The sequence below is a fragment of the Populus trichocarpa genome, chromosome 1 (assembly GCF_000002775.5).
Source record: "Populus trichocarpa isolate Nisqually-1 chromosome 1, P.trichocarpa_v4.1, whole genome shotgun sequence".
Classification (NCBI taxonomy): Eukaryota; Viridiplantae; Streptophyta; class Magnoliopsida; order Malpighiales; family Salicaceae; genus Populus; species Populus trichocarpa.
The window spans coordinates 34,086,887-34,097,441 of record NC_037285.2 but is presented as its reverse complement, the minus strand read 5'-3'; the positions used below and the strand labels follow the sequence as shown (position 1 = coordinate 34,097,441).

At 30.6% G+C, this 10,555-nt stretch overlaps 1 protein-coding gene across 2 annotated transcripts; it reads left to right on the top strand.

The window, feature by feature from the left end:
- Positions 1-802: 802 nt before the first annotated feature.
- LOC7456224 (uncharacterized protein At3g27210) lies at positions 803-3,833 on the top strand. 2 transcript variants are annotated; one of them, XM_052445450.1, is made up of 3 exons: positions 803-1,174; positions 2,723-2,802; positions 3,106-3,833. In XM_052445450.1, the coding sequence occupies exons 1-3, from the start codon at positions 1,017-1,019 to the stop codon at positions 3,558-3,560; spliced, it is 693 nt and encodes a 230-aa protein (XP_052301410.1). In that variant the 5' UTR covers positions 803-1,016; the 3' UTR covers positions 3,561-3,833. The 2 variants fall into 2 exon arrangements, with proteins under 2 accessions (XP_052301410.1, XP_006369850.1); XM_006369788.3 differs by having other exon boundaries at positions 804-1,182; positions 2,722-2,802.
- Positions 3,834-10,555: the final 6,722 nt, after the last annotated feature.

Sequence of the window (10,555 nt, the reverse complement as noted above, 5' to 3'; positions counted from 1 at the left end):
AAAACATATCCATCTCATCTATTTATTTATTTATTTATGAAAATACTTCATATCTTTAATTTGCAATTTTATTTTAGTTTTGGAATATTCTATATTAAGAGCTACAATCTTAATTAAGGCATCCATATCAAAGAGTTACGATATCTATAAAAGAATAAAACTACGAAAATATATCCATATCATTTTTTTTAATTATGAAAATACTCCATATCTTTAATAATATTCTTATTATTTTGCAAATATTTCAGGAATCAAAGAAGATCTTATATATATATATATATATAAATTCCATGTATACAAACGTTAGTGAGGTGCAAAAATAATATATTAGTGATAAAATAAGATATTTTTATGAATAAAAAAAAACACCCACACATAATAATTTCTTCAATGAAATTCATCCATCCATGCATCCACACAAATATACTAAGTCCTTGTATATCCTCCTCGACGCATAAGTCCTCACACATTCAAAGCTATTCCCCATTTCCGAAAAAAAAAAAAAAAGTTTTTTCTTTATTCTTTCCTCCATTTTCCAGTTACGTAAATATCCTTAAATAACCCTACAGAAAACGCTAGTGAAAATGGGATGGCACATGGAAATACAAGCAAGGAGCCAATCAAAATCCAAATCTATCCATTATTATTTATTAAATATTTAATAGTCATCGATAAAGAAAAAAAAAAAAGCACTTCTCATCACTCCGGCACCTCCTCTCCTGGTTCATTGATTTCAGAGTTTAAAACCTATTTCCGTGGACCCACACCACATACTTTTATTTATTTATTTATTTTTACTCCTATACACTTATTACATGCGTACAAATCCCTCCCCAGCTATACTTCCCTCTGGAGGCCTCTCTCCCTCTCTCTCTCTCTGATTTCTTTTCTTTCTTTTGAAGCCATATTTCCAGTCGCCTCTCCTTTACAATAACTCCAAAATCCTTTTCTCTCTCTCTCTCCCCCTGAAGGAATTAATAAAGGGATGAAGGTGGTGTTTTAGAGAAGGAGAAAATATGGGTTCTTGTGCTTCAGTTCATAACGCTACTGCACCGGAGTCAGCCATGAAACTAGGAGTGTCATTTAGCTCTAAAAAAGACAAGCTTGTGATTCCAAAGTCACCAATCAATGATAATAAACAGTCCACTGCAAACCCTCTAATCAAGACTTTTGGAGATTTTGGTATGCTTCTTTTCTATGATTTTTCCCAAATCTTTGGTTTATCTGTACCAGTTGTGAACTGGGTTGCTGTTTTTTTTTAGTAACGTCTAGATGATAAAAGTACTGTTTTTTTAAGCTCTTTTTTTTTTTTTGGTGATAGTGCGATCTGAAATGAGTGGTGGTGGGGCTTGTAGAGTTAATCTAGATATATGACCATAGACTTTGAAGATGTCAGAAAGTACAAAAAAGTTTTTATGTTTTTTTTTCCTAGCTGTAATTGTTTGTGACATCTTTCAAGATTGTGCCTTTTTTTTGGTGGTTTTGTTGTTTGTAGTATGCGTAGGATTGTCTGTGTGTTTCATTATATGGTTGAAGATTTTGGTTTATTTATTTAAAGGGAGGTGTATTGTGTTCTCTGTTGCTGTATTGGTTCTGGTGATTTATCTTGATGGGTTTTATTTTCTCATGTAAAAGAAGATAGGTGCTTTGGGACTAATCTAAGATGATCATAGAAAGGAATGAAGCTATGCTTACTAGATTGGATTGCATAAAAATTGAAGTTTATATGACTGCAGGGTGTTATGGCCTAATTAAGTTTTTTTTATTATTATTAAAATAGAAGTTCCATTCTGTTGAATTTTCAAAATGGAGTGCATTAGCTGGTAGCCTGCAATAATGGAAATGGTGTGTTTTATGCAAGGAATTTATATTATTAGTGATATTTGTTCAGTCTGGAGGATAAAAGCTGAGGTTCTCCATGAGGAGATTTTTTTATTCCTTATTGGTTATAACAAGAGGAACGGCGGAGTACGAGTAAGATTAATTTCCTTGCTTAAATCTGGTGATATATTAATGTTTTAATTATTAGTGCCCTTTGAGGTAAGTTATCCCAGTGAGAAATCATTTTTAGGCAGATGAGTTTTTATCAATAACATATTTAATATATTTGACTTATTTTTTAGTATTGCCATGGCATCTTGAAACTATGCAGTTTGGTGGGACCATTTTTAATCACTACTTTGAAATCTTTGTATCGTGTGGAAGATGGTAAAGAATTTTCTGAAAGGTTTGGAGTGTGAATGGATGTCACAATCGGTTCGAGGTGTTAGTTTTGTTATAAATGCCACTGCTGATATCTTAAAATCAGATAAAATAATTTTAGGGAAACTGAGGCTGGTAGGGAATTGTACAGGAACACCAAGAAAGATGTAAATTGAGATAAACAGAATTTGATTTGGTTCAAGTGCTCTTCAATAGTGGTTGTGTTGCTGATTAGTTGAGCTCTGTGTGTTTTGTCTTCACCAGCTGGAGGCCTGGTAATGTTTTGGTAGAACTGTCTGTCCTATGTTGGTTATTTATGGGTCTACAAGTTCGTCTTCTATGGAAGTGTGACATTATTGGATGTTAGATAAATAATTGGTTCTGTGGTGGACTACTTTCATAAATTATTGATAAGCATTACAGATCTAAGAATGATACAATTATGTTATTCTAATTTAATTGCAAGTTCCAGTGCCTTCCTGACAGTTGAAGTTGGTGCATGTGCATTGTACTTCGCAGGTAGTAAAGAAGAAACATTTTTTGATTCTCGAGCCTGGTTAGACTCGGACTGTGAAGATGATTTCTACAGTGTGAATGGAGGTAAGACTTAATTTTCTTTGGGTTTTCTTGCATGTCTTGTAGATACATTACGGCCTTATGTTGCAATTTGAACTATCCGAGTAGCTTTACTGCTAAGTAGTTGGTTCGTAGGCTCTGTAACTGATTGCATAGATATGAAACACCACCAATCAGGATTTTTAATGTTGTCTATTGTTAAGTAGGCAATTCTGCTCCACTCTTTCATTTCATTTACTTTGAAACGCTACCAATTCTTGATGGTATCTATGTTAGATGTGCAGAAATGGTTGCCGGTGTTAACTCCGTGATTTTTTGTCATTGCAGATTTTACTCCTTCCCGTGGCAATACCCCAGTCCACCATAATTTCTCTGCTGGGACCCCGCAAGCCAACAAAAACCCTTTGGAGGGCAGGCCTCCTGGTTCTGAACTCGAACCATCTCCAACTGGGAAGAAGAGATTATCTGAACTTTTCAAAGATAGGATTAGAGAAGACCGAGATGTAGATGACCTACAAACTTCAGGCTCAGGCGACCAAAACATTGCCAATGGGAAGATGGAAGTCAAGCAAACCATACTCGACGTCCTTCCCAAATCTGCCAATGCTACCCCCTATCTCTCTGGAACTAATTCTGTCTGTAGTAGTGAAAGGACTGCTAATGGAGATGCCCTAATTGAGAAGGAGAAATCATTTAAATCTAGTCCATGTTGCATCCCGAGCTTGATTTTTTGCCGTAGTTTTAGTGAAAGAAAGAAGAAAAGCCAAGCCATAGCTGTATGATAAAACTTAGTTTCCAGCGTGCCTATTATGTTGTATATGGGGAAAGCCAGTATCTGAAATATCTTGAGGTCACAAGTTTTGTGGTTAAAAAAGAAAAAGGGGCCATAAGCTATAACTGCCCAACTTCAATATTATTGTATTGCTTAGAGGGCAGCTTTGTTTCATCGACCAAGGACATGTATAAAGCAACAGCAGAGATTGTGTATTATCTGAGACTCTTTTATTTTACTCTCAATCAAAATAATATGAAGTTAGTCTTCAAGTTCTTAAGAATCTGATGTATCTCCATAGGGAATCTAGTGGTGGGTAGATATTATCTCTAAATATCCTTGCTTTGCCACTGTATCATGTGTCATCTGCATGCTCATTTCCATAAGCTAGCAGTTGCACATTTTGATCGTTCACATTTTCTTATTTCGCGCATGCTTGAAGGGATGCCTCCATGAAGATTGTCCTGGAGTAAGGGTGTGTTTAGGAGCAGATGGGATCCTTTCTCCTGTCCCATACGCATACGGAAGAGTGAAGTTGCCTGTGCTGTCGAGACTGAGAACAGTCCAAGAACCAAGATCAAAGGACATGCTTGACCCGATCAATCCAAGCTTTGACTCTCCAAAAATGATTAGTTTTTCTTCTACTTTTCAAAAAACGCTGAATTGTCTGGCACAATCAATGGTGCACGAGAAACTGTATTCCAATTAATAACCATGAACAATGCATGCATCCATGCATGAACAAGTTCAAAATGCAAACCGTAGGTGACAGGAGACATGCGGAATACACAACATGCTGCTACAAGAGAATAGGTTTTGCTTTCTTTCTCGGGGGTTCTTAATTTTCTTATAGCGTAATGAAATTTGATGTGATTTTATTCCGGTCAAAGAGATCGTAAGAATGCAGTGGGTAGATGAACGCTCAAGAGATGAAGTCAAAGTTAGGCAAGGGGATGCGATGATTGAGCACAAAAAATAATTTGATCTTCAGCTATTAGGTAGTGGAAGGCCAGAAATTTCAATCCTGGGAAGGCATATAAGTGAATGGTGATTGGTTTGGGATCAACTTGCATAAAGGATTGATAGCCACCTTGCTGTAATGTGTCTCCTTCGTCATTTTGGCTCATTATGGTACGCGTACAGATCTCCTTCCATTTGAAAGACCGAATTGCCTCAATTATAACGAGGGCATGTGTTTTTTATTCCAGTAGTCAAAGGTTTTGGTGTGATTTCTATACCACTTATTTTGTGGGTTGTATTTGATTAATATTTTATTATAAGAGTGTGTTGACAGTATGGTAGCGGTTACTTTTCAAATAATTTTTTATGCTGAAATGCATGCAAATGATGTTTTTTTATTTTTAAAAATTATTTTTGACATCAGCACATCAAAACGATCCAAAACATACAAATCATATTAAATTTTAATAAAAAAATTTGAATTTTTTGGGAACACGGTTTGCACTGCGTTTCCAACCAGTTTCTAAAATAAAGATGTAAAAAAAATTAATATATTTGATTGAAGAGAGAAGATAAAATTATATTTTTAGATAATTATAAATGAATTTTTATCTTCTAAAAACAAAAACAAAAACAACAACAACAATAATATATATATATAATATATATATATATATATATATATATATATATATATATATTATTTTAAAAAAGTGATTAAACACTATTAATTAATTTGAACCATTGTTTATACCTAACCTTAATAATTTGATATGTTGAACAAATACGGTTTTGTTGTGACGTGGACCAATGCCATGAGTTGTTTCGGATAAGAACGAGCTAAAATAGATGAGAGCAAGTAGAAGATTGACATTTACATTCTCCTTTTTTTTATTTTTTTTTATATAGTTTGGTTAGGACTTGGGATTATTATCGAAACTAGAAGTATGAAAGAATTCTTGATAGTCTGGGATTAGATAGGTGGCACACATTTCGTCTCGAGCTACTAGTGTGTTTTTAAGAAGAAAACAAATCAATAACTCGAGTCATATATCTCACTAAATTTAATAAAATGATCTCATTTAATTATATAATAAAAAAACAATAATATTAAATGAACCAAATTTTAAAAAAATAATAATAATGATGACGACTAGAAAAAAATGCCTATAAAAAAAATTACAAAATTAAATTTCAAAATAACTCAATGTTAAAGCATGAAATTGAAAAAAACAAATAAAAAAATGACTAAACAAAGCGTTGCAAGTTAACTCGAGCTAATACGACAAACTCGCAACTTAAATCGTGAGGTCAGATTAACCTTATAAAAAATAAATTAAAAAAATATAACAATGATCAATTCCCAACAATTCAAATAAAAATGGATAAAATTTTAAAAAAAATCAACAAAAAGACTGATGAAATTCTTGACTCGACTTTGTGCTTTTTGAAACTATATTTTATTTAATAATACAGAAAAATAAATACTTAAAAAACTGATATTACCAGAATGTTTTATGAATTGCAAGCACTGTTTTATAACCAAAAATCTATTACGTTCTTAAAAGCAAATCTTAAATGAAACAATTAAACAAAGTCTCTTATATATATATATATATATATTAAAAAATAATTGATAAATGTGATAAAAAAATCTTAAAAATATAAAATTTATGTTAATTAAATATTCACGAGTTTTTCTTCCTATTAGACACATAATAATTGAATAATAAAAATAAAAAATTAATTCATACGTACAGTCTGGGTGGCAAAAAAAGAAGGAAATGAGCCAATGTATTATTTAATGAATTTGAAATTATATGAAAACCTTTTGCACTCTTGACTAAGGCTTGGTTTGGTAATTAATGACGTTTCAATCTCATTAAAAGCATAAAAAAAAGGATAGGGGTACACGTTAGCTTCCTAAAATAGAATTAACCATAAAAAATGTAAAAAACATAAAGTTTATAAAAAAAATAAAAAATGAATGAACCATGAAGAAAAAAAAAAAAAAAGAGGAAAAACCTTACCGAACCTGCACCATGCATTGAAGCCAAAGAAAATTCCTCCATCTCCCTCTCAGTCACGTGGAATTGTGGTTCCTTTACAACAAATATTATTTATAAATAAATCATTTGAACCTTAAATAAAAAATTTGAAAGGATGCCCTCAACAAGAATCGCACAAGAGCCGTCCGAACCGAGAAAAACTTGTCTACGTACTTGGTGTTTAATTACGCCCAATTTATTTTATTACCGCATCGTTTATTTTTGAAAAGAAAAGAAAAAAAAATAGGCCAAGAGTCTCCTACTACAACACGATACATTGTCTGAAATTTATAATTCCGCCACCAGTTTTTGAATTGTTTTTACTCAAAAATACTTAGAAAACATCATATAAACTCATTTCTAATTGAAAATTACCTAAAAAATCAGTGTAAATTAAAATAAAAAATCAATTCAATTCCCAAAAGTTTACGAGGCAAGATATATATTTACTAGACAACTAAATAATACCTTAATGGAATTTATTTATTTTTTGGTTGAGAGGAGCCTATTAACATCAAAAATGATTTTTTTTATAGTCATAATCGGTGTTAACTAATTACTTTTTCTATTCTTATTAGAATACGGTGGCTTTCTTTTTTATTTTTTATATAAGGAACTAAAAGTAAAGAAAATAAACTCTTAGACCAAATTGAACTTTGCTTCAGAATATTAGATTGATCATTATGTTTTTTTTTTGTCTTAAACATTTTGGTCCCTTGTCTTTAAATTTGTCTTTTGTTACTAATATTTGACAAATTCATCATCAATTTAGGTTTAGAAATATAAAATAATAAAAAAAATGTGCTACAGTGATTGTCCTAGATGTTTTAGTATATGTTATAATTATAATAGAATATATTAGATACCAAAATTAAGAGTCCTAACCTAGTAGAGAAGTAGTTTACATTATAATTGTAAAACTAGCGGGTTGACTTGAAAAAAATCGTCTTTCTCAGTAATGAATTGGATGCCAGATTTAGATTCTAGAAGGCTACAACTATTGTCTTAACCATATTCTAACTTTGTTTATCCATTCTCATGTGAGCTTTTATTTCTTTTTTTTTATATATACATATATATATATAGAAAAATAATAGGCCCGACAGATTTATTATACTGGTATATCATCTGTAAGAATTTATACGCGGGAAATAAAGGAGAAGTGAAAAAGACAAGCTTAGTCTTATATTTAATGGTTCTATAGAAAAGAAATACGATATTCAAATTTATTAGCATGATACACTACCACAAAAATTGTCTAATACTTATAGATTACTGAAGGAATATTTTCCATTGGTAGTTTCAATCAGTATACCTACAGAATATTTTGGTTGGAAATTCCCTATTATAATAGTAATGAAATTATTTTCATGAATAAATCTCAACATAATAAAATAATTAAAAAATAAAAGGAATTTTTGTTGGTGACTTTGTCGCCAAAACTACATGTCATTAATTAGTAATCAACAGAATTACCAAGAATATATTTCACCAGTAAATCTAAAAATGTTTTAAGCTTTCAAATCCCCGAATAAAAATTACAGCTTATCCTTTCTATTTTAGCACAAATCTAACTCCCTTCATTACACATTTTGGCCACGCAACATTTTATTGTTTCAACATTGTTGTCTTGATATAATTTTCTCTAAATATTCAATACACCAAATAAGCATATATACTTATTTATGTTTTAAGTTAATGTAGTAGTTTACTTTACTTGTATATTTTAGTGTTTTACAATCTTTTCATAGAGATTACAGTTTGATTTCTATTTTAGGGTTTGTTTGTGATTGAGCAAATTTGAAGGTGGTTGTAATTTGATGCAATTTATTTTCATTTTATAAATTAGGTGTGTTATAATGAAAGAAATTATGGGTTATTTAATAGGTAACAATAATATTTTATCAATTTTATTATTAACCTAGAAATCTTGGAGTAATTGATTTTTTATGTAATTGATAACAATTAAATGATATTAATTTAAATTGAATAAGTTTGAATTGAATAAATGATAGATTATTAGTTGGGTTATCGATTACTAGCCATTAATTGGATTTATTTAGTTGATATTTTTATACATCATTACATTTTTTATACAAAAATAATAATTGGTTATTAGATTATAAATTAATTTTTAATTATCAAAGTTAATTTTGAACTGATTGTTGCCTTATTAATAAATATTATCATCATTAATCCATATAGGTTTTCTAAGTAACAAATGATCGTTCATGGATGTATCTAAATTCACCTTAAAGGTTGTATAAGAAAGATTATTGTTAAGAATTTTATTAATTTTATACTTTTAAATCCGAAGAATATTAGTGAAGATGGAATTAGATGTTCATGTCTGAAGTATATATAAAAAAGTCCTTCCAACCAAATGTTATGACGATGCATTTCCTAAAAAAATAATTCGTTGAGAAATACTTGTGTTGGTTTGCACACGGAAAACCCTACGTTAGAAAGGATTGTTGGCTCCACATCTATTTCTAACAACATACATAAAGTTATTGATGATAATAATAATTGTTATAGGAGTATGATGATGGATGCAATGAGAATAAATCATAGTTATTTAGGTGAAGAAGGTTTACATATAGATGAAGAACCAAATGTAGATACAAATATGTTTTTTTATTTTTAAAAAAATTATGATGAATTATTATAGAATAGGTGTATAAATAACAGTAAATTATTGGTCATTACATGAGTGTTTACCATAAAGTCAGATTATGGTATGAATGAAGCCAATTATGATAGCATTATCAAATAGGCAAAAAGTATTTTACCTGAAGGAAATAAGTTAAAAGAGAACTTCTATACTGCAAAATCTATGATTAAACCCCTTGGCTTAGGATATCAAAAAATTTATATGTGCCTAAATTTTTGCATATTGTACAACGATGAAGATGTAAATTTAACCGAGTGCAAAACCTATAGGTATGATCGGTATAAACCCAATATGGGTAGGAGAAAGACACTTGTAACATACAAAAAGCTGAGATCATTTCCAATTATTCATAGGCTGCAAAGATTATTTATGTCTTCGAAGACAGCCAAGCACATAACATGACATCATTTTCATGATACGAAGAATGGAGTAATGGTGCATCCTTCTAATGTTTGAACTTGGAAGCGGTTTAATAAAGTGCATCCTTAGTTTTTAATGAAACCATGCAACATGTGTCTTGGTTTATGAATAGATGAATTTAATCCATTTATGTCCTTTCTTGATCCTATTCTTATTGGCCGGTCATACTAACAATTTACAACTTGCCCTCGAGGATGTGTATGAGACTGAAATTCATGTTCTTATCTACAACAATATCCAATCCTTACAATCCAAATAAAAATATAAATGTTTGTCTTCAATCATTGACTGATGAGTTGAAGCAGTTATGATCATTCGAGGCTTTGACGTATGATGTCTCAAAGTCTCAAAGAAACATAATTTTCAATTAAAGAAAGCTTTAATGTAAACTATAAATGATTTTTTTGCATATGTAATGATTTTAGAATGGACCACACATGAAAAACAGTTTCTCCATATTATATGAAAAAAAATAAGGTCTTCACCTTAACGAATGGTCGTTAAGTTTTTTTTCCCCACCTAAGATTCTTGCTAAGTTATCATAAATACAAAAAAAAAAATAAAAAGGACTTTTTGAAAGGTAAAGCTGAAAGAGATGATGCACCGTCAATACTATTAGATGAAGTATTGTATGATGTATTATCATAGTATGAGAAGTGATTGGGTAAAAAAAAGAATTTCTTAGGAATTTCCTTATTATGAGACTAATGTCCTTCACTATACTTCGGATGTTATGCATATAAAAAAGAATGTGTTTGAAAATATTTTTAACACGGTCATGGATGTTAAAAAAAAACCAAACACGGTCATGGATGTTAAAAAAAAACCAAAGGATGATATAAAAGCTAGAATGGATATAGATTTTTTCGTGTGTGATCGTCAGAATATGGAGTTGCTTAATAA

Coding starts and splice junctions, on each gene's coding strand:
- LOC7456224 (XM_006369788.3), top strand. CDS start 1,017: ATGGGTTCTTGTGCTTCAGTTCATAACGCTACTGCACCGGAGTCAGCC. Junction 1,183..2,721: donor CAAGACTTTTGGAGATTTTG/GTATGCTTCTTT, acceptor TGTACTTCGCAG/GTAGTAAAGAAGAAACATTT. Junction 2,803..3,105: donor TTTCTACAGTGTGAATGGAG/GTAAGACTTAAT, acceptor TTGTCATTGCAG/ATTTTACTCCTTCCCGTGGC.